Source organism: Bacillus rossius (assembly GCF_032445375.1).
Source record: "Bacillus rossius redtenbacheri isolate Brsri chromosome 4 unlocalized genomic scaffold, Brsri_v3 Brsri_v3_scf4_2, whole genome shotgun sequence".
Classification (NCBI taxonomy): Eukaryota; Metazoa; Arthropoda; class Insecta; order Phasmatodea; family Bacillidae; genus Bacillus; species Bacillus rossius.
This window is the reverse complement of record NW_026962011.1, coordinates 623312-647996: the sequence shown is the minus strand read 5'-3', so window position 1 is coordinate 647996 and position 24685 is coordinate 623312. Positions and strand designations below refer to the sequence as shown.

The following is a 24685-nucleotide window of genomic DNA, read 5'->3' as shown; positions in this document are numbered from 1 at the left end:
AATGTACAAAGCCTCGTCTAAAGTTTCATTTTTTTTTTGTTTTTTTTTTAACGTGCTTCTGTTACCCAGACTGTTCTTACCATTTTGGCACAAAAATCTTTAATTTCTTTCTGATTTTTTTTACAATCAGAAACAGTTTGTTTTCCCACTCCTAAATCTTGCGCGATTCTAGTTAATGATTCACCGGCATGAATATGAAATAAGGCTTTGTGTTTTTGCTCCATTGTTACAGTCACGTTTAGTAGCCATTACGTTGCTCTTAATAAGTATACAACACTCGCACTGAATAAAAATAACTGTCACGAGCACCTATCACCAGCACAAGTAAACGTCGACTGAAGGGAATAAAACCAAACAACTCACAGATATAGAGTGTGTCACTTCTTGGAAAACAGACGATGAGCGGAAAACTAGCGGTAAGACTCCCGGCAACTGAGGGCAAGAGGACCCTCTCTTAGAAATGTATTTTCTTATTTTCCTTTGTCACAACATTCTTTTTCATAATTTTTTTTTTTTTTTTAGATCCGTCCTTATTAACCGGATGTCCGGACTAGCGGGGTCTGGATTAGCGAGACACTACTGTAATCTGTTAGTTTTATTAAATGTCATTGATGCAGTAATTTCTCAGATATCAGTAGGAATTTAAAAATGCCTTTTTCAGAATAAAACAAGGAACTTCTGTAGTGCTGAAAAACACCATTTTATAAATTTTATTATTGTATTTACGGAATATCAGCAACGTCAGAATTTATTTTTAAAACAACTTTTGAATTAAAACTTTTTGGTTTATTACCTCAGGTAGGTTTATTCTGTTTCATTTTTTTTGTAAGGTAATGCTGGATACAGTGTTTCATGCAGGATGCGTGCAATGCACGAATCCATAGGCAATGCATGAACTCACCCAAAGAATTCACTTTCAAGCAACTTCAGTATTTGATTTACCTTTTGAAAAAAGTACGAGAACAATGATTGTCAACATGGCACAACATTGTGGTAAAAAAACAAAAACAGATTTCATCGACTGAGGATAAGTTAGCTTTGAATGCCAAATTTTACGTTGGTATGATACCAACGTAAAATAACAAATCCCAGCTTGGTGTCACAAAACCTATGTGCCTAATACCCACCTAAAACTAATTTGTACTTTTAAAGAGAAATTGTAAACCTCACCTCTAAGTACACTCTGTTGTGTGCCATTCAGCATATCAGCATGATGTAGGGCCGAACACGTCCTTCACGTGCACATTGATAGTGTGTGCCTGGACGTCTCCGTACGTTTTATGGGCACACGGACCGGGTGGAGACTCCTTGACAGAGTCATGATGTCCCCCGAGTGTGTACTAGACTCCGACTGCCCTACTCAAACCTCCTCAACCCTTCCAGACCTAGTCCACTTTGAGCGCCGGACACGCTTGCACGAAGAGTGGGCTCTAAGAAGCATCAGTCAATCTATGATAAACAACTGAACACGTCTCACCATTAACACAATTTATTATCAGGTTCCTTACACCTAGCTTACATTTCGTATAACTGTAAAAACACCTCACGGCAGGATTGGGTCATTCCAAGTGAAATCTACCAATGGTCTCGTCCTTCATATCTCAGAATAAGATGGAATTACTGGTTAATTAGTTATTTAAAATTTTTTAAAAATAATGTAATATGTGCCATGTTTTGAATTCTTTAAATAGTGTTAATACTATTTCAACTAGAGGGCTGAAAATTTTGCTGTTCTCTTTAGATTTTCATAAGCTTTAATATGGTAGGCAACTTGCCTATACTTTAGTTCATGGCATATTTTAAAATAAAAATATAAATTTTTTTAAATATTTAAAAATATTACTTTCTGGAACCTTTTCAGAGCATGTGTATTAAGTTTAGAGATGGATTGCCAATTAGCAGAGCATGTCCAGTCAAGTTTAATATTCAGTGCATAAGTGCCATGTAAATATGTAACCAAAAGCATGAGATTTACAAATTTAAAGTACAGTTAGGTTTTTATATTAAATTGTAGCCAATTAGTTATGTTATAATTTTTTTTATTAAAACTGACATAGGCTACATAAGTATTAAACATACATGGGTTACCTATTTTAAGTTTAATAACAAACTTATTAATGCAGTATTTAAAAATATAACTGGTGTTATACTAATAATTAGGCTACCATAGTCAGTTGTTACGCATAGGCCTACTCTGCACAATGCTGTGTTGATTCTTTATTGATTTTATATAAAATTAGTATATGTATGGGTTTAACTTACTTTACCACATATAATATAATTTAACACCTTCAGTTATAAAATGTCATGTTTTGCACAAACTATCAATAAAGAAGTTTTTGTTTTTTTTAACAGAGTCTGAGATTCAATTGTAATTTTTCTTCATTTAGTTTGTAAATTCTCCCACTAGCTGTTGGATTTACTTTGCAAATTATTAAGTTCTTTGGTAAACTTTAAATGTCTGCTCTTCTTGGGTAAGATGGAAAGATGGAGAATCTATACATTGACTTTTGTTCGTCATTTTTTGAGATTACATGTGACAACCACCGTGGTCATATGCACACGCTGCAAACACTGATATGCTTACCAGGGACTGCAGTGGCAATATTAAATCTCTTTTCCAGGAATTTCTCTGGTTTGGTTTGGTAAGTAAAATTAGTCTTGGTAGCTCCGGCAAAAAATGTGTGTTTTGCCTGGCCAATACTCCTTCCTTCAAGTAGTCAACTTTTGAAATTAGTTATATTGAACCACATTTTGAACATTCACCACGTTAAGTAAGCGCTTAAAAATTTGGTCAAGATTTTGCCAATTCCATACATGTGAATTACTCGAACGTATTTGATCAATTTTAAGCCACTGCACTGACGTGTAATTTACCACAGTTATTTATAAACCTTGTTTCCTAGCTCATATTTTGTTTTCAACATAGCTGTCTAGCTTCAGGAAGTATTTTACTAGGACGTTTAGCGTGAATGCAATGCACGGGCTCAGTTATATCATTTGGACTATAAGAAAAATCCTAGATTTGATGTTAGTGCAGCTCAATTTTGGCCTATGTTTGTGTAATGGTTTACACTTATGTATTTTAGATGTTATAAAAATGTTTACTGACTAAAACTAACCAACTTCTTTATTCCTTATTGAAATTCGTTTTTAAAAGGTGACCTCATTGCTATCTTATCTTCAAACTTGGTACATATCATCGCTTAAGAAATAATACCACCTAAGAAACATTTTTTGAAATCGTCACATAGGCGGTGGTGTTTCTCAAGCGAAGATATGCTCTCAAAAAGTTTATGAATGTTACACTTTTTAAGTATGTAAAACAATTTTGTCTTATATAATATAGCTAAGTTGCATTTAATATTAAAGCGCACTGAAATTTGAAGAGAAAGACATTATTACCAGCTCTTGAGCTCAGTTAGTTTGGAAAATATGGCCATTTTAAGATTTTAAAACTTTGTAAAAATTACAAAACTTTTTACACAGAATGAAAAATGTTACTTAGGAAGTGTAGTTTCTTAAGCAACAATATGCTCTCAAAAAGTTAATGAATGCTGTATCTTTTAGATATTTAAAACACTGTTATATTACATAATATAGGCTAGGTGCATATTATATTAAAGCTTATGGAAATTGGAAGAGAATGACATAATTACCAGCTGTTGAGCTCAATAAGTTTTGAAAATAGAGCCATGTTAAGATTTTAAAACATTGCAAAAGTTACAAAATAATGATTTTTAAATTAATAACTCAAAAATGGATAGCATAAAAAAAAAAATCAAAAGTTTTATATTTAGTATCTCTTTAATTAGTTAAACAGATGTTGGAAAAATGAACTGAATTGTAAACATCATATTCCAAAATTAATATTTTTATTGGTTGATTTTATATGGAATACTCGAATGTGTTTATTTGTGGTTAGTCACCCATGGCTGACCAGTTCTTCACGTGGTAGTTTCAAAGAGCTTTGCTGATGACAATTATGAGTTACTAGAACCGTGCTGCTTACTTTGCAAAACTTATACATAAAACACATTACATAATTAAAACAAATTAATTTATTAAAAAAAAACCTTTACAATAACCATATATGAATCTTTTAAGTAAGTAAATAATGCTACTACTCAGGAGTACATTCCGGAGTGTCCGAGTCCACCTGAGTTCGCTAGAATTAATTATGTTATTTAATAAAAGGTTTTTCATTGTGGCTGAAAAGAAACACAGTCCTTGGGAAATAAAAGAAAATAAATTAATATCTCATGTTTAAATGTACTTATTTATGGAAACATCATACTGCTCCAGCGGTAATCACTTGCTCACTCCTCCAGACCGGTGGCGCGCTATTTGAGTGTTGGCACACGTCATGTTGCACACACACATGTAGAGACGCAGGGGAGGTTATGGGTGAAGAGGGAGGTGGCGGCACATCGGGCTCAAGTGGCCTTGGCCCTTGAAGATGTCAGCTTCATGGTTGCACAGGTTTGTATTCATTTTACAAGTCTTTGAACTTGGCACTTTTAATTGGAATTCGCCTGGTAGAGCCATATGCTCGAGGCAGCATGCGCTAAATAGTGAGTGCACAAACAAACTGGCAATTATGTGGGAGGATGATAAGCGTAGGACATTGTAGGATGGTGTACGCTCTCCCACGGATATGTTGGAGACGACGATTAAATAGTTATGTGTGCTGTATTATAGATTTCATTTTGCTGTAAATAGTTTTGCAGTTTTGTTGTTTCATATTTTGTTTGCTGTGTATATTTTGTCTTTTGAAGGTTTTTGTCAATGTATTTCATTTATTCTCTTTTGTAGTGGTCAAGTGCTACATGGAAGACTTAAAATGCACGCTAATTCCCCTCTTATTTCTTGCTCCCCCTTTGGTATCCCTACGCAGGCACATTGGTATCTCTGCAGGCACATTGGTATCTCCGCAGGGCTTTTAAGCGCTTGCTCCCGGCCTTGCGTCCTTCACTTCGGCACTTCTTCACTTCGTGTTCACTTCGACTTTACTTTTTTCAGAATTTAGGATCTTGCATGTAGTCCTCTTGAGCATAGGCTCAACGGTATATAAGTACAGGAGATTATTGTGTTTGGTTAGTTGTGGCCTAGCTCATAATGTAACTTTACTAAAGTTTGTTACTGTGTCTAAATTCATTTTTGGCCTGCCACCTCAAAATTATGTTTGGCTTGTAAATTCGTTTGCACTAGATTGAGATTCTCTGTACTTGCATTCTGCAGTGTAGCGTGCGTCGGTGTGATGCGTCCACGTGAGTAGATTATCATGTATTTTTCCATGTGGTTATCTATCTCTTTTGTGTTATTGTTGCTTATGTTAAATTTCTTTCCATTAAAGGAATTAATTACTTAAAAGGATTGCCTGCCCCTAATGTTTTGAGCGACTGTCTCAGTTGCCTAGTTTAACTTAACTATTACTTTTGGTTATACTGGCATTTGATTATGTCAACCGACGTAGTGCATTAAGGGGCCCGCCTACCTGGTCACACAGACGGTGCGCAGAGCTTCAGGAAAAACAACGCGATTTCTAAACTAGTCAAGATATCCGGGTGGAGTCTGCTTACGAAAAGCATTTAAGAGTTTGCCGAGGACCGAAAAGTACTTTTGATTTCGGATTAAAGTTATAAACTGTAAGAGTTAAAATGGCTAAAACCCATGTTTTCAGAGTAATTTTTAGGCATGAAACAACACACACAGACCCTTGAAAGCACTTAAGGGACTTGCATTACCCCTTTATCTTCATTTCTCCGCAATATAATGTTACGGTCACCGCTCAAATTTCACAGTTATCCTGTGACGACGAGAAGACTGCGCACCATTTCAGAGCCTTGTGCTTAGAGGCGACACCGCGCTAGAAATACCAGCGAGCGTCGCGCTTATGATCCAGCCTCACTAACACACATACACCCCTGACGAGGCGGGCCCCTTATCATAACTTTATAGGCTAGATTTCACCTGGAACATGTACTTGTGGTCATATTCATTCTTGTTAATTATGATACTCATTTAATATATATGTATATATTTGCATGTATGTTTGTGCCTCGCTGTGTGTTATTTGGTGATAATGTACTTAAACTGAAAATGAGTAATGTTGCTGATATATATACATATATTTTTTTTTCAAATTTAATTTACACTCATGTTACTTCTACTATGCATAGGCATATATGGTAGCTTTTTTGTGCTTAAATATTAGTATTTATTAATTTTGTTTAGGTTTTACATAAAGCTGAATGTAGTGCATTTTATTATTATTTTTTCACTCTAATTTGTTTGGTCAGTTAAAATAATATGTATATTAATTATGTTTTTACAGTTATGAAGCATATTCTGGTTAGTGAGGTAATAACATTCGAGAAGTTTTAATAAAAAAAAAAAGGAAGACATGGGCACGACACTCATTGCCAGTTCATTATTTTCCATGCATCAAGTTAGTGCGTTGTTGGGAAAAACCCAGCGCATAGGCGCATGGCTGCACAGCACTGGACTAGAACTGTCACTCGGCACTGTCTTGCCAGCCAATCAGAATGAACCTTGAGGTGATGTGATGTGTCTTCTCAGGCTTTCAGAGAACAATGTTTTTTCCAGTATTATTTCCTAATTGGTCATGATTCTATTTCTGTTTTGTGATTGGTGAGTTGAAACATGGGGTTGCCTCCCATTTGCTTTCACCTTTGTAAGGGAAGATGCAGAGTAGTTGTCGCTTGATTGTCACCATGTGCAGTCACGTTGGCAACTCGCCAAATTATCATGTGAAGTCGTGATGGATAATATAACGCCTACTGGTCGGGCCAGGCCGAAGTTTAACTTTTTTTTAGGATGAGTGACACCAGAAACAAAGATGATGTCATACATCAGATGAAATCAAGATGGCTGTTTCCAGCAGATAAAAATGACATGAAAATGATGTAATAGAATACATGGCAATAGCCACCATAGTGAAAAATGTAACACACATGAGTGGGGCGCTCAATTCCAAGATGACCACCAGAAAGGATGTAATCTAAGATACTGCCAGAAATTATGTAATCCAAGATGGCCACATGGATACCTGGATTCTGATTCAGGACTTGGTGCCTAAAACGAACTAGACCTACCTACTATTCAAAAATCAATTCTCAGATTTTTGGTTGTTAATTTGTGTGCCTATCTAATTTTGTAGTAGTAACTTGGTATAAACATACAAAATAAAGGTGCTGAGACAAAGATCTAAACCTCTCACGAATCAAGACATGAATGGCAGTAAATAGCTTAATACAAATGAGCCCCAATTCAGAGAGGTGTGCACATGCCGTTCTTAATTTCTCCACCATATAATGTTAATGTTACAACTCCCATCTCATAGTTCTCCTATGCACGATTTAGAGACTGCACTCTAGTTCAGAGCCTTGCACTTAGATACCATGCAAGGAGAACCAGTGAGCATCGCACTTATCATCCTGACTCTCTAACACAAACATACCCATGACTAAGTGGGCCGCTTAAGCAACTTTTCCAAAACAGAAATTGGGATGGAAGGATGCCAGACAGCATTTTAAAAAAGGGAAAAAACAAAATGTTTTAAACTTAGACTTTTATGTTTTGCGCCATCCTCACACAGACTGGCGTGAAATGCCTCTTAAGGTCAAACTAAATGCATACAAATTCTAAACAGACATGTTACTCGCTCCAGCTTTGCATACAGGAAGAAGATCAGTCCAGCCGACCAAGCATAATGAAACAAATTTAAATAAATTCTGCGCATGCGCTGATGGGAAAGAGATCACTAAGCAGTGACACACGGGAGGAAAGATACATTAGCACGGAGAAGGGTCAGAGGAAAACCAGATGGGATAGCCTTGTGGCTGGGCCGAAGTTGAGGCTTGACGTGTAGTTCAAACATTTGACGCAACAGCTTCCTCAACGCCTGCTTAGTAGTTTTTAATGGAATACTGTTAATAAACTTTAATTATGCTTTTCAGAGGCCTAGAAAAAAGTGAAAATTGTAGGAAAGTGTAAAAAGAGCAATTTGTACACCACTGAAGAATGGTTTGTAATTAAATAAAGTGTAATATTAGAATGTATTATATAGAGGTTCACTAGCAATGATTGGTGAGTGGTGTGGCTGGTACTTTTAGGGTGATGGAGCTTGCCAGGTCCTCAGCCAAGGGCATATCTGATGCAGACATCCAGAGAGAGTTGCCATACATCACACCGCAGCAGAAAGTTGTCGTCATCAACAAGCTATTGTCTCAAGTGAGTAGTCTCACTCCATTTGCTTTAAAAAAAAACTAATTCACACACATACTCTGACATACACATATATATTCTGTGAAACACACATACCCACACACCCACACACTGACACATACACACTGATATATACACACACTTACATAAACACACTCTGACATACACAAACGTAGTCATACACACACATTCTAACATGCATACTCACTGCCACTAATACAACCTGTCACACATACTCTTACACACTAACACTGACACATACACACACTGACACAACCACTGACATATATACACACACATTTTGACCCATACGTACTCTGACACATACACACATACTCTTTCACATACACTCACACTCTGACACACACATTGACACACACACACACACACACACACATAAACAGATATAAACCACAACAATATTGTTTCCATATAAGGTGCACAAATGTGTGTTTTTTTATGTGATGTTATAGAATATGGTCCGTGTTTATATATTAATTAGGTACCATCTCATGTTTGCCAATAATAGTTTTGGCGTTGGCACTTTTTTAGTTTTAGTTTGGCTTTTGGCAGACTTGTAAGTTTTTTTTCTATAAATTTACTATCTTTAAATAAAAATATAATAAAACAAATCAAATTACCATTTGTTTTATTTTAAGAAAGTAAACAAATTGGCAAGTAGCAGCCGAGAGCTCAACACTTACAGGTACAGCCACCGTGCATACTGGGAAGCTCGCTGAGACAGTTTCCATGCTTCCTCACACTAATGCTACACCTCCAACATCACCCAGCTGTTCTCGAATTGAGGTCAATGACCTAAGTGAGCTAAGTGAGAGACCCGAAAGGGGAGCAAGCAAACTGAAGCCCAGGGGTCATACACTAAAGTAAATTCTGATGTTAATTAAAATCAAGAAATATAAAACAAAATTTATAACATTTAAAATTAATAAAATAAAACAAACAAAATACAGTTTACCAACTGAGGAGTAATTAAAAGCTTTCAATTAAATGTTTCCACACATTGGTAACATTGATGAGTTGTAGTATACTTGCAGTCTGAGTAATGGAAAAATACAAAATGGCCTCAGGTAAGAACTAATTTCAGACTGCAGAGGTACAAGTAAGGATATGTTGCTGGGAAGAGGAGGGGCACCACTGTCACAGTTTGAAAACTTAGTTGTGGGGAAAGAAAACTGCTTTGTCCTGTAAACAAGACTGTCACCGTAAGAACTGGCAATAGCCATCTCGAATTGTGAGACAGCACTGCAAGGCACACTAATCTAAGCTAATATGCAGTGCACATGTTGGGTTGGCACAGCGGAATACGCAAGGTACGCTGGTGTGAGCTAACCATGCGTGTGATAGGAGGCTGTAGCGAGCTGAAGCCCAGTTGCAGCCAAGATGAAAACCCTCATAACGAAAGTACTAGATAATAAAATTGTAGTTCCAAAATATTTATAAATTAAAATAATAACTGACTCAAATTAATAAAAAATAATTGTGCCCTAAAAATTAACTAAAAGTGGTACAGGGTGCATGTGGTCCACCAAAGGAAAACTTTCAGTATCATCACAGTATAAAACAAATTATTATTATTATTTTTTAAAAAAAAACTGTGCAGCATAAACTCTGAGATGACTCAAAATAACTGCTCTGGCAGTTCATTTCTCCGCAGGAGGGAGACTTCCTTTGTCTCCTGTGGCAGGATAGTGGCTCTTTAATAGTTTTCAGCTTCTGCCAGTTATCATTTCCTAACCCAGCTCATTGAAACAGAGAAACTGCCTTTATCCCAATAGTTGTATTTGCTCTTTCAGGAATGCCATTTTGCTTAGGTGAGTTGGGTAACTCAACTTCGGCACTTGATGCATTCTTACCAACATGTCTGTAAAGTCCAAGTTCACATACAGTGTTACATTGTCAGTTCTGATATACTTAATTTTTTTCATGTACACCTATCCCTCACTTAGCATGACTAATTTGTTCCTAAAAATGCTCGTGTTATTCGAAATTCTGAAGCATTAGTTTCCATAAATAGCAATTAATGTGTTACAAAATTGTGTATGAAAATATACTTTACGTATAAATACGTAGAATAACTCTAAACTATAAATATGTCACACCATTAATCTTTATATGCCTCCCATCGCACTATGTATGACAAATACGACACCGCGTAACAGGACATACGTGGTTATGTACTTTATCGTCAGTCGGTTGGCTCACTTGCCCACCCGGGCGTGACCTTCAACTCACGTCGCGTACCTTTCCAAACCATCCTTTAATGACAGTGAAATCAATATTACTGTCCATATAATTACATTTTAATTTTTAAAAAATTAAAGTGCTTATTTGTATATCACTACCTGGTTCACACCAATCCTGTCGGGTAAATGATTATTTTTTTCATTGCAACATTCATTTAACAACCTTTTCCATGTGAATCATCTGTTCATTTCTGTTCCGGTATCTAATGTCAAATATATTCCCGCTAGTACAACCATCAGCATCAGACTTATATAAACTTTTGATAAGAGTCCTTATTTTGTACGATTGTGCGCACAGTTGACTTGCTTAAAACTAAAGTGTGACCAACGTAAGCGTGGCCTTCATGACAATCTGCGCGCCATAATACTTCTAGTTTTGTCTCAAATACTTGAACACAATGCATTGTGAGTGATTAAGCACGTACAGTTACCGGCAGCTGAATGGGTAGACGTTGCTTTTGTTTGAGTGAATTCCCTGCCACTGGCTAGACTGAGTTCACGGCCCGGTTTGTGGCCAGGCGACAACGGTACGGCATGGCGGTATACGCACGGACGTAAAAACATTTGGTCCTTTATACTCCTTAGCCGCAATTTAACTTGCCATAGCTGATGTTTCTACACCATAGCTGATGTTTGTACAACAGCCGATAGCTTAGTCAGACCTGCGCGCACACCTCTTCCTCCCTTGTTTGGCTAACTATCCCATGGCACATCTGTTGTTTACAGAAGTTGAAACATACTTTGTGGCGTCGTGTCCGACTTTTATTTTTGCCTGCGGAGATTTCGTGCTAACTGAAATTTACAGACGTGCTATTCAAGACTGGGGCAGTAAAATTAACATCGTGCTAAATGAATCCACGCAATCTGAAGACATGCTAAGTGAGGGATAGGTGTATATGATTTTCCACAATAATCTCAGTAAATTGGGATAATATTTCAATTTTTGACTTTAAAAAGTATCCGTATGTTATTCTAAAAAAAATCTTCAGTTAATAGTTCAGTGCACTGGAACAATATAGTGCAGTGTTAAGGCACCGACTTGATTCTGGCAACCTAGGTTAAAATCTTTGTTGGTCCATCCTTACTTCACTTATTCCATGGTTACTCTTAATCACTAGACAACAAGACAAATGTAATGATAATTACAATTTATATGCAAAATCTAAAATAACATCATAAAGAACTGTCAAATAAACAGTCTGTAATGTGTTTTTGCCCGACGCAGGGTGTCCTGGATGTGTTCAGCCAGGGTGGAAGCTTGTGGTACAGAACGAAGAATGCGTCTGCAGGAGGCAGCATGAAGGGAGCAGATACAGAAGAGAAGGTGGTGTATGGCATCATCGAGGAGGCAGGCAACAAGGGCATATGGATCAGAGACATTCGCTATAAGTCCAACCTCATTCCGTTGCAGCTGAACAAGGTGCTAAAGGCGCTTGAGGGCAAGAAGCTCATCAAGGCTGTTAAATCTGTGTCGGTGAGTATACGCATGGCATGAGGTTAAGTATTCGTGTTTGAGGGCAAGAAGCTCATTACAGCAGTAAATCTGCGTTGAAGAGAGTGCTCGAGGCACGGAGGTTGAGTGAAGGTGCTCATGGGCAAGATGCTCATCGAGACAGTCAAGTCTGTGAGGGTGAGTAAAGATACTCATAGGCAAAATGCTCATCAAACCAGTCAAGTTGTGAGGGTGAGAATTCTGGTGGCATGGAGGATGAGTGAAGTTGCTCATGGTAAGATGCTTTTTGCTCTGGAGTGAGTAGTTTTGTCACCAATTTTGCGTAAACTGTGTGCATGTTGAATTATCTGATGGACACTTTCTTTGTTAATTCCTGAGATTTTAGAAAGAGCTCGGACATTCAGTCAATGATTTTCACTGATCAATTTACCAATTGTCTTGATGTTTTCATCCATTTTTGATGTTGAGTGTCAAAGGCGTAGATCATCTTACGTCATTTCACGTTTCTCCTTAACTTTTTACACCTCTCAAAAACTTGTGTGCGTGATAAAACATTTACTTTGTACACTTTCTTTAACATGATAATTATTAGCTTCTGTAGCAGTTTTTTTCCAGTTTTACAAAAGAACCTTGAGGTTAACTCATTGCTCCATCTGAACACTTTGCATATTTCCGAGATGCTAGCGCAAGGACTTGAACAAGTGATTGCTACAGCGAGACTGAGCGACGTACAACCGTGCCCAATGAGCTCAGGGTTGGAAAGCATCAACAGGCACAGATATGTTCAAATCTGCTGCAGAATACTCACTGTTTGCCAGTAGCAGCACCAGTCTGGTTATTTAATTTCCACACCTTGTATTCCTGTTTTATACACAGAAAAATATGTTAACTTCTTAACGGCATTGCCTACTGGCATCACATCTCATTTGTGGATGTATACTCGTTGCACATGCAAGCTGAAAAAGAAAAATAAAGCGGGAAAGAACATTGAGTAACACTTATCTTCATGTATTACATGCTGCATCAACTGTTGGGCAAAATCTGGCCATGCCTCACCACCTACTTCTTGTTCTGAGCCCATAAGTGTACACGAGGAGCGCTTCCTTTGCCTCTAGGACACTTTGGAATGCACCACTTGGCGTAGCACAGGGTGTATCTGAAGGGCTGCCGAACACATTGTATTGTTACTAGGCCTCATTGGTTCTGTCTTGAATTTTTAGACTGTGACCGTCAACAAAGCAACCGTCTGCGAGGAAAGTAAAACTATTTTGTGATAAGAATGCTCAGAAAATCGTATTTACTCGCATATAGGTCGCGGCAATTTTAGCAGATTTGGTGGGGAAAAAATGAAGTGCGACCTATATGTGAAGAAAAATTTTTTTTTAAATTTTGAGGAATTTTTTTGCAATATTTTGCTTTAAAATGTGAAAAAGAAGTTTATATAGGTATAGGCAAATTTATTTACAACGTACACATACAGCGAAACCCCTTATTTACGTTACTGTTATATCGTTTTTCCGTTATTTGCACTATATTCTTCAGGTCCCGTTTAGTTCCCATTTGGTCCAATACAAAACTTTAACGCAAATTACGACTCAAAAATCGAATCCATCCCGCTATTTACGTCACGTAACAACCATAAACAACCAGAAAATACCGTGGGTACTTTAAGAGTAAATAAGATTAGCTAGTAGGCCTAAAAACACTAAAAACATAGTGAAAAACATTAACGTTTATAGTCGGCAATGAACATTTTAAATCGTAAAATATACATATTTTATAACATGAAAAGTTGCTTTTATTTCTAAACATGTAATAATTTAAGCCTAGGCGTGTAAAAGTACGAGTAATTATAGTAGGAGACAATCTAAAACGCACGAGGGAAAAACGTAAACTCACGATTAGAGGTGGGTCGAAAAGTATCAACCTGATATTTTGTAACTGATACACACCTGTATCAGGTACTACAAACGAGTACACTTGAAAAGTATCAAGTACTTTAGTATCAGTTTTTGAATTCGCCTGGAACAACACCACGGCCAATGTGCGCGTGCGCAGAACCCGATCGCAGATGACGGTCACTTGGGCGGAGCTTGTAAAAGGGGAGGGAGCGGCACGACGAATAAGGGATAAAGGGAAAGAATGTAGGGGAGGAAGCGCAGGGGAAGGAGTTGAAGGAGAGGCGCAGAGCGAAATTGTTACGAGTCGTTTTGTTTATTGTCCCACATCAAAGTATGCTCAGTGCGCAGTGCGTGCACCGTCTCGTTCAATAATAAAACTAATGAAATTTTAATATTAAAAAGTACATTAATACAAGATATAATATTTATATTTGTGCACCTAACAGCTATGAAAATGAAAATAAATTCTCAGTTGACACTAATAACAGATGTAATCAACATATGGACTTTCTTTTTTCGAAAACAATTAGTAACTAGTGTTTTCATACATTAAAAGATTACGATTTTATCAAAAATTAAAAATAAAAAAAACAGATAGGTACATTAGTGAGCATACTATATCAATAGACATTTGAGTTAGGTACATCAGGCAGATAGCAGTGCCAATATCGATAAAAAAACAAACACTTTGCAAGTTCAGTCACTATTTAACAAATAGTATTGCATTATAACTCAGTTTTTGTTTACACAAATTACACTTAGCAAACTCATTATTTTCCGTGAAAAAATTCCACACAAATGAAGTCTTTTTCTTGCACTTATCCATTCCTTATTTCACTATAAAGATACTAACTACAAAGCATGACAACCCGCAACAATGTACATGGTAATACACGGCCAGGACGAACTGCAGTGAATGTTGAACTGATTGATACTGGCTGTATCAGGCGGGCATGAGAGTAACAGAGGTAGAGAATTACCGGGCGTGATAAATAATGTATCAGAGACACCGATACCTTTTTACGCTGGTGATGACGGCACGGAGGATGTGTAACCTGTAACGATAATGCTGATACCTCGTCGCTTCCTCGGACCGCTACTGCTCTATCTGATACAAAATTATCAGATACTTGTAACTAGTACATTACTGTATCAGTATCATGTTGGTACTGATACCGAAAATTGCTGTAACAACCCACCTCTACTCACGAATGTAGAACGTGGCTGATTGTCAATTTCTGATACTGATTTATGTCACAACTTAGCTGAAATACTGGTACGAGACAAACTTCACAAGATAAAATGAGCGGAGTCTTGGTAACTGTTTTATACGTATTTTATAATTTCGGAAGTATTGTACAGTTGACGCATATTTTTTAAACTAACAATTTATTTCTGGGGATCGTAATTAATTAATTATTGGTATCAAGACATCAAGATTAACGTAAACTTGAACATGTCACGGCAGCGAGAAAACTGGTGTGTATACCAATAAACTGGTATTATAACTGGACAAAACTGGTACACGGGAGGTGGAGCTTATATTTTTTCCGCTAACCTCGCATCTATTGGCTGGCTGCTGATGGAACGTCACGAGTCTGGGCGGAGCGTTGAGTGAGTTATACTGCGCATGCGCAGCTCAGTGAACAAAGAGCGAGCAGGCGCGCCGTAACAGCAGCTGATCGGGTACAATGACCTTTCTCCGCGCACGGCGCACGGCGCGGTAATGAATTACCGGTGCGACCTACATGGGGGGAATCTTAAATACCAAATTCAAGACCTCAAATTATGGGTGCGACCTATCTGCGATGGCGACCTATATGCGAGTAAATACGGTAAATAACAAACTATCTGATGGAATAAATATTACTCATAGTGTTAATCACTTCAATCGCACTGTTATTTTACAATTTATTATTAGTATAACTTAAGGGGCCTCCCTAGTAAAAATGTTTAGCGCGGTGGGCCACTGGCCACGTGCTACTGCCAGTGGTTGGGCGGGGCGATATACCTGAGACTGTCGCCTGCGCCGAGGGTGGAGGGGGGAGAGGGCGTTTCAGCGAGGGGGGCGGAATAATGGGAGGGTTGTCATTGTGTGGAGTCCATTTACTACTTATACCTGCGTTATCTGCGAACAAGATCGTGGCAAGAAAGGTGTTTTTCCCTTTCGCTACATTCAACCAAAAGATAATGTTCTCATATTGCCTTGCTTGCTTCCTGACAGAGTTTATTAACTTGAAACATTAAATTAGTGTTGCGATCCAGTCCATATCCATTAAATGCAAACAATCGTCAATTCTGTTTAAAACATTTATTTTTATTTTTTAATTATGTATGGCAAAAAATTGTCACCAAAAATTAATGCGTTAGCTTGTGTTTTCAAAAAAAAAAATTGTAAAAATTATTATAATTAAAATAAAAATTCCAACATTATACTTTAGAACTGACATTTGTGTGATGAATGGTTTTGCACGAACATTATGCTTTCATTCATAAAAGTCTTCCGCACCGCGACGAGAAATCACGTCCTACTAATAGATTGAGTAATAAAACTGGGAATAAAATGATGAAAATAATATTAAAAATTTTACTCTTAGACACAAATCAACTTTTGAAATCGCAATAACGACAAACAAATTTTTAACTTACTTCCTGAAGAAAAAGTGCATGTCAAACTCACTTTAAAATTCCGTAGAGAAAAAAATGTCAGGAACAAACAAGTGTTCCCACCAACGACACATCGTCAACTTTGTATTCTAGGGTTCACGTCGTATTTAGTTACACTAAATATTACAGCATATTATTATTTTCTGGCACTTATTACATGTTTATCATTTTATTTTTTTAAATATTTTTAATGACTTTAACGTTGCATAATATGATGAATAAATATACACGAATGAACTGGAATCCCGTTCCGAGTTACATACAGACTGTTTACGAGCAGTGTAAATTTCTTAGCTGTTGCAACAGCGGCCTACAGGTGGATTCAGACTGCAGGCTTAGTCAGTCATGCTGAATCCACCTGAGTTCAGATTTTATCGAAGACAGGTGCGGGTGGTATGTAAGAACTCAGTGTGCACTGACTGTTGTACTCAAGGTGTCAGTGAAATGTATAGCTGGAATCACGGGCGAAAATCTGTAGGATTCCCATGAGGCCCGCGCGATAACGTGAAGATTTTGCAAATGCAAGCGGGCCCCCTCCGATGGGCTTTTTTATTTCAGGGAGGTTCGGGCCACCCTGAGATTCTCCCCTCCTCCCGGAATCCACGCATTCAGCTGGAATTAATTTTCAGCCAAGTATGTCATTTGGTGCTGTATTTAGGCTGTCAAAGAAGATACGAAATATGGCTGCTTTGATAATTGACGATAACTCCTTTTTAATGTGAAATAGTACCCATCTACAACGAAATACCTAAATATACCAATACTACTGTTGGGGATTTTCTGTACAAACTATCAAAATAATTTTGGTTTCGTCACTGTCACTAGCTGTTATTGTATAATACGAAAACATGTATGTTTTGTGTATTAATTTACAGTATTCATCCCTGTCAAAAATTTTTTTTTCGATAATAGAGTGTAAGCAAGGTAGAATACAATGGCTAATTTTAAAATAAAAATTGAATAAAGTATTTTTTGCTTGCAGTAGTTCAAAATTTTGAATTAATTTAGTTGTTTGTTTAAAAACCCTTCTAAAATCAAAGAAACTACCTACTTCCTAAATAGATAAATAGCACTTTAACAGTTCACACGCTTTCTTAAATATTTAAACGCCAACATTTCAAATGTAGGTTTCACATAATGATCTATTTTCATGGTCACGCCTAATGGAAATAATACACAACAATTCGTCATATATGGTTTTTATGCTTTTAATAACTACTCTACACATGAGCAAATTTCAATATACATAAAACAAAGGAACTCTGCATTACATTTTAAATCTGTGTACGACACTAACATAAATTTAAACATAAAATAACATTTTTATTTTTTAATTAATAAGTATTTCATCAACGTGAGCTATGCTTTCATCTCAATGAAGCCACTCTACATAGAGGAAGTGCATATGTATTCAGTCTTAACAACAGACCCTCAGGATCACAGAGTAAACGAATGAATGGAATTCATAACATTACGCAGGGTTTTAAGACATATTTTCCCTTCTACTCAATCGCAACATCTCACTTAGCGCGTATAATAGTTTCAGTAAACATAACATAAAACATATTCGTCCCATTTTCAGTAGAGGAGACTAAAATGTTTGGAACACTGTAAACTAATTGTATTGTAATTTCTGTAATCGCTCGAAGCGGCAAACTATGTATCTTTGTTCAATAAAACGAAATATTAAAACAAACAATAGCATTACGTTCAGACAATTCGTTACATGCAGTGAATGTAATAAAATACACAAGACAGTTTCTTAAAAATACACACACCATTACCAAAACACAATCCCATAAAAATAATATATTACATGTCAACTTAAAGTTATTATTATTCACCATGATAATTATTTGCGAGTGGCCAGCAGCAAAGGGACACAATGTTTATTCATTTAATTAACTTTGACAAAACTTGTAAAACCTGGCATGAGCAAAGTAAGCTAATTCACAATTTTATTTTGAGCCAAAATATTAAACATCAACTAGTAATGAATTAAGAGTTTGCTTCGCTTGGTAGAACTCCGAATATAGTCATCTCCAGGTATTAAACTGAATTTCGAAAGAGGGACTCAAGTTTCTGAACAAGTTGTTGACATGATGATCCATCGACAGTTCGTAAACGGTCTCATCGTCGGGATGTCGAGCTTGGGACCTTTTTCCTCACCATAGACCCTTGGTCTGTTCTACCACTCGCACAGCTATCCAAACCTATACAAATAGCAGAGTGCTACTACTACCGTTGCTTCTATCATGTTGGAGCTCGCCCGCAGTCGTACTTCCCTATCCAGCCTGCGTAATACAAGCGTCCTACCTGCTAGCCGCCAAGAACGCGTCCATTTGTGAAAAAGCCTCACCCGCTAACAATACTAACTCATTAATTATAATATGCAAAACATAAAAACATTACATATGCGATAAAACAAAATTTGCTGCTGTCATAAGCCGAAGAAAAATAATCAAGTTGAAATACCTATAACATAGACAGATAAATCTAAAATAGAGTTATCGATAGTAACGTTTTAATAAACAGAATAATGTATATCATATTACACTAAATACGTGTTCTTACTGACAACCGAATTTAAAAATAATATAAATTACTTTTTTTTTTCTTCACAATACATTTGATACAATTTTTTTGTATAATTATACGACAGGACTAAAAGTACATTGTACGTAATAAGTATTTGCTTATAGGAATTAATGCTGCAGAATATACGAATAGATTCAAATGCATAGAATTTAATATATTGTCAAATTTATTTGGCAATATGCATGTAACAAAAGATTGAATTTGAAACAATTATCTGTTTTTAACTACAAATATAATTTTATCATATCTCACTTTCATTCAAACTTAAGAGTGTCATTTTCAACAACAAAATAGCCACAACTTCACTTAAAAACATAAAAAGTGTTACTTACTCGAAATAAATTCAAAATAAACCTTTGAAATATATATTATGAAACAGACATAGTTCTAGCATATTATGCATGGTTTACCTCAACATGTAACCCATAAAATTCACAAACTGACCAATTCATCAATGAAGTACAGTATTTAAGTATTCATGTATTCTAGTTCTCTGGCTACTATTTTACATAAGACACTAATTGAAAATAATATTTATGGAAAACCTTTTAAAAAAATATTTTCACTAGCCGCTAGAGTTGAGATGACAAAAATCAACAATTTAATCAAGAACAGTTACTTTGTAGCAAAATTAGCCATAAACTGTATACACTAATGCTTAACTAAATTACACATTGCAGCTCAAACTGTTTATAACAATAAGCAAAACTCAAACATAAATACACTATATTCTTTTTCAGCGTGTCTAGTTCACTTTTGTGGCCGAATTTTGAGCATCTACAATGTATTTTGGGTCACGTATAGCTAACTTTCGGCCAACACGTGGATCAATAATTTCTGGAAGGAGACAATTGAAATAAAATTGTTTAAGTTTCGGTAGCATCTTTTCTTCCCAGAATAAGTCATCCTTCTCAATAATTTCTACAGTCATGCCCAAAGGAGACCAAACGACAAAGTAGCAAACTTTCCGCCCTGTAATATGCAAAATACCTTGTATTTGATACATGTAATCGTGATTTTTCTTTAGCTGTGGGGTTCCATCTTTCATTTCTAGATACTTAATTTTTTTTGTTTCCACTGCACATTCTATTGATATCGATTGTACTGATATTGGGCATTTAATCTCGACTATTTCCGTTTCCCCTATTAGGCCATCTGGTGATGCAGCAAGGAAAGGAAATTCGTCATCTACTACCAAACCACTTGGTTGAACTTCAATATGTTTTTCTGAAGAGAACTGTGCAATTGCAACAGATTCTTTTTGCAAACCCCACGTTGTACTTGCGTTTCCTTTGAATACTTGGTACCTTATTTCTTTTACAACTGAAGCACACGATGTTGTAGCTTTCATTTTGCAAATCTTTCCAAAATATGAAGCCGTTAGTCTTTTGCTTCGATGCATTCTCCAACAAAATGAGGCACTTTGTTCTCTCGTACTTTCTTCTATTTCTTTCTTGTCTTCAGATTCCAATTCTGAGAGAAATTGATCCTTGCACCTTGCGAATTCAGTTTGTCATATCTTCTTGGATCTCTGATGCACCTAAACCATAATCATCATTTGCTTCAGAAAATGTAGCTCCACTGTTTTTGTTTTTCTTGCTTTTTTTGAAGTTAAGTCGGCGACGTTTGCTATTTTCCATTCTTTTTCTGCGTCTCTCAATAAATTTCTTCGTATGGATGCCAGGACTTCTTTTCACTGAGGTTTTATGAATGAGTCTGTGCAAGTCAGATTTTGCATTCATAGAGATTGCCGCTGCATTACACCTTGTTTGGTACGAGTCACGAAGAGAAAAATTTACTCTTTTACCTCCAACTGTTTTTGCTATGATTGAATTGAAAAGTTCTGAAACGTTGTTGTCTACATCGTAAATTAAACTGGATGCATTATGTGCAACCCGTTGAACTGCGACTTGTAATTCATCCAAAATAGAAGTCTCTTTCAAAAGTGGTACAATGTTAACTTCTCCTGGTTTAGAAGAACCATCGCAAAAATAGTTTCTTTCTTGGCAGCATGAGTGATCACCGAAAACATGATAAGGACTATTCAATATGTCTTTTTTCAGTTCTGTAACCCTTAAGTGCTGATAAATGTTGATCTGTGCTTTTCTATATTTGATTCCTGAAACAACAGCTGTTCTTAATCTTTTAATTTTGCTGAGAACACTATTTCTCAAATGCACATCGCCTAGTTTGTTGTTTTTGCAAACATCACGAATTTTGTTTGCATAATTACGCAAAATGTGATTGCGGCATTCAATTTTTTGAATTGGAAGTGTAGGGCCATATGGCATACAGTCAATTAGTTTCCTGTGTACGCTGGAGTCACCATCACCAATCAGCTTATGATATTTCAAACCATGCATACTAACACTCTGCAAAAAACCTTCAACAATGATATCTTGTTCCATTGACGATGAAGGACCATCCCAATTTTTGGCACATTTGTGTGACTTAACTGATTTTCCTTCTTCCAACTGTCGATCACAAATAGAACAATATTTGTTACGAACTCCAACAAAAAGAACTTTCTTAGTTCTGTATCCAATGATGGCACCCTGAAAAAAAATCGTTCATTTACCATTAATTGTCATATTTAGTAAAGAAGTGATTGATTTTACAGTATAAAACTTCTGTTAGTTATTGTAATAACAATTGTTAAAATGGGACAACAACCACTAAAGGTAGGAGGAATTCCCGATTTAAATTTCGGCTACAGTATGGTTGTACGTGTAGCTATAGTTGTTTAAATTAATTTTGGAAGCCCCATCCTAATAATAATTTCAGCAAAACAATATTTTTCGGCACAGCCTACAGGCGTAAGTATATTTCTAAGTACCTACCTATTTCTTATGGAAATGTTTAGGAAACATCTGGAACAATTTAAGAACTAAATGTTCGTAACATCCTATATATTCTCGAATATTCTGAAATGATCGATTTAACATGTTCTCATATTCCATGCAGCAAAAATGTTTTGGCTGTTTTAAACTCAATGCATCCAGCTTTGAATCACTCAGAACGAATATCATATTATGTGTACTAAGGTAGTACCTAATGAATTTTTGTGTCCTTTCAAAACTATTTTCCATCCCTTGCACTAATAAGTGATAGTATAAAAATTTGTTTTGGACCTAGGTTAAGATAATAGTAAGTTGGATAGAAATAAATAAAGAATTTGATAGAGAGTTTAATTTTTTGATTACTTCAACTTTTCTTTTTACATCAATAGTTCGTTTCATCACATTTGTTTCAGCCAAATTGTAGAAAATGTTTAAGAGTTTTACAATAAATTATAAATTATAACTGATATAGTAGCGTATCTACTAAAAAAAAGTTTTTTTTTCAGCTATTTTTATTTTCACCCTAGCAGCAATAATTGGTTCCATATAAATTTACTTTAAGCAGTATTTTTAGACAATATTTAGAAAGTTAAAAAATAAAAAGAATGAATTCGATAGTGTACTTGTTACCAAAATTTCATTAGAAAATGTTTGTATTAAAACCCCGTGTTTTTTCAACCCCTTACAGTAAAAAAAATTGTTTCAGACCAAAGTTTAAGTTGATTTTTATAAGATTTACAACTAATTATTATAGATATTATATTTTATCTAATAAGGGTATTACGAATTTTTTCCCTTTAACTTCATTTTTTTTCGCTTTTTGCATCAATGGTTGGTGGTATCAAAATTTTTTCAGGCACAAGTTTTATATAAAATTTATTTACTAAAATACAATCCGAACTGATTTGATGGCGTGACTACTAAATGAGTTATGAATTATTTTTTGTCCTTCAGCCATTATTTTGTTTTCCACCCCATGCTTCAAGGATGGTCGTATGATAAATAATTTCAGATGGAATTTGAGGATAGTATTTTAGGTTTTCACAATAAATAAGAACGGATTAAATAGTGTTAATGGTATGGGAATTTTTTTTTTAGATTCTATCTCTATTTTTTTTAACTCCTTGCAGCAATGGTTCATGTACTAAAAATTATTTGAGACTAAGTTTCAGATAAAATTGATAAAGTTTACAAAAAATTGAAACGATTTGATGGTCTGCCTAATAAGGAAGTTCCGACATTTTTGTCCTCCCAGCCCTGTTTTTTCTACACCTTGCAGTTACAGCTGTCGATTAAAAATTTATTTAGACATAGGTTTTTAGCATTACTCCCACGAGCTATAAAAAGTTCAAACGGACGTGATAATTGCCATACCGTGGGGATTATAGCGTTTTTTCTGTTATATTCAAATAACTTTCCTCATTTATACCCTTTTGGTCGGATTATGCCCATTCACAAAATCAACCAAGGTTTTTTAATTACAAGCAATTTATGTATTGGTTCAGAAGTGGTTTGTACAAAACTGCAGATGTAATTGTGCCCATAAAAACGCGAATTATATCGATTTATAAATTTACATGTACGGCCATAGCTACAATAGGTTGACTTTCTTCAAAATCTACCAAAAACGCGGAAGGTTAAAAAGACATAAAAATATTTCTAAAAAATTTAACCATTCGAACTACACTGACGTCAATAAACTAATTGGCTCAATCAAAGTTAGAAAATCACAGCTTGAACAAAAAAAAATATTGATGCATTACTACTCACCACACCAGAAAGTGCATCATACTTGGTTTTGTATGATCGTTTAGCCCAGGCACCATCCGCGACGACTACAATTAGAGGGATTCCATCCTTGTCAACCTCGCCAGCAGCCTTTGCCAACTCAGCCTCTTCTGCTCCAGCTTCTCTCATGACGTCTTGAAGTGTCTTATTTATAGATTCAGACACCTGGCCATGGTATACCTGCCAGGTATCTCTCGATATACACGGCATACTAACAGAAGCACACATTTCTTCCAGTTGCGAGTAGCCACCTCCGGTTGTTACAACACCCGAAACTACAGCCGCGTTGACATTCATAAGTTCGGCAGCCTGATCAGGTTTTTCTGTGCGAACGTGTTTAATCATATTGCACATTAAACATTTAAAAGTTAAAACACTGCAGAAACCTAAGCGTTTTTCGTTGATAAGTTTCATGTCCGAAAACGTGCAGTCAAATGGATAATGACGTCCAATAGACATAATGCTGTCTACAAGATAGCCTAGGTCCACAATTCTTCTGCCTTCCATACGAAATTCAAGTTTATTTGTGTTCGTATCAGTGATTTCAAGAGTTCTGAAATAAAATCAAACATAGTCTTCAGAAAACAGTGTTTTAAAATTATAAAGTACAATATCATGTCACAATGCTCTTGGGCAGTATTGGCCAATAAATATTTCATTTACTAACCTATCATCTTCATTTGAAGTAAATACATCATCCCCACGGAAATGTTCTGCATCTGAGAAGCTATTTTCCCTTATTTTAGGAATTGTTTCTGCCGTTTCACTCCCGTGGTTGATACTGTGTTCTGAATTGGATACCAATTGAAATTCTAAGAATGAATTTTTCATCACATCCTTTGTTTTTTCCGAACACTGATTTTGCTCTTTATTTGATAAGTCCCTGAAATAAAAAAAAATTCAGTAAAAATCAAATAGTTTCTA

General features: G+C 36.0%; 2 protein-coding genes across 5 annotated transcripts in view; one reads left to right on the top strand and one right to left on the bottom strand.

Annotated features, from left to right (window-relative positions):
* The window catches only part of LOC134542231 (DNA-directed RNA polymerase III subunit RPC6), a 54187-nt gene that overhangs the window by 4758 nt on the left and 24744 nt on the right, over nucleotides 1-24685 (top strand). For all 3 annotated transcript variants that reach the window (XM_063386321.1, XM_063386320.1, XM_063386322.1), the window contains exons 2-3: nucleotides 8139-8256; nucleotides 11740-11988. In XM_063386321.1, coding sequence (XP_063242391.1) covers nucleotides 8139-8256; nucleotides 11740-11988 — 367 coding nt within the window. The remainder of the gene's footprint in view (nucleotides 1-8138; nucleotides 8257-11739; nucleotides 11989-24685) is intronic.
* Nucleotides 19142-24632, bottom strand: LOC134542230 (uncharacterized). 2 transcript variants are annotated; one of them, XM_063386317.1, is made up of 3 exons: nucleotides 24429-24632; nucleotides 23744-24314; nucleotides 19142-21688 (listed from the first exon to the last, which is right to left on the bottom strand). In XM_063386317.1, exons 1-3 carry the CDS (start codon nucleotides 24590-24592, stop codon nucleotides 20639-20641), a joined length of 1785 nt encoding a protein of 594 aa, XP_063242387.1. In that variant the 5' UTR covers nucleotides 24593-24632; the 3' UTR covers nucleotides 19142-20638. The 2 variants fall into 2 exon arrangements, with proteins under 2 accessions (XP_063242387.1, XP_063242389.1); XM_063386319.1 differs by having other exon boundaries at nucleotides 23744-24632.

Coding starts and splice junctions, on each gene's coding strand:
- LOC134542230 (XM_063386317.1), bottom strand. CDS start 24,592: ATGAAAAATTCATTCTTAGAATTTCAATTGGTATCCAATTCAGAACAC. Junction 24,315..24,428: donor ACTTCAAATGAAGATGATAG/GTTAGTAAATGA, acceptor ATTTTATTTCAG/AACTCTTGAAATCACTGATA. Junction 21,689..23,743: donor ATGATGCACTTTCTGGTGTG/GTGAGTAGTAAT, acceptor ATTTTTTTTCAG/GGTGCCATCATTGGATACAG.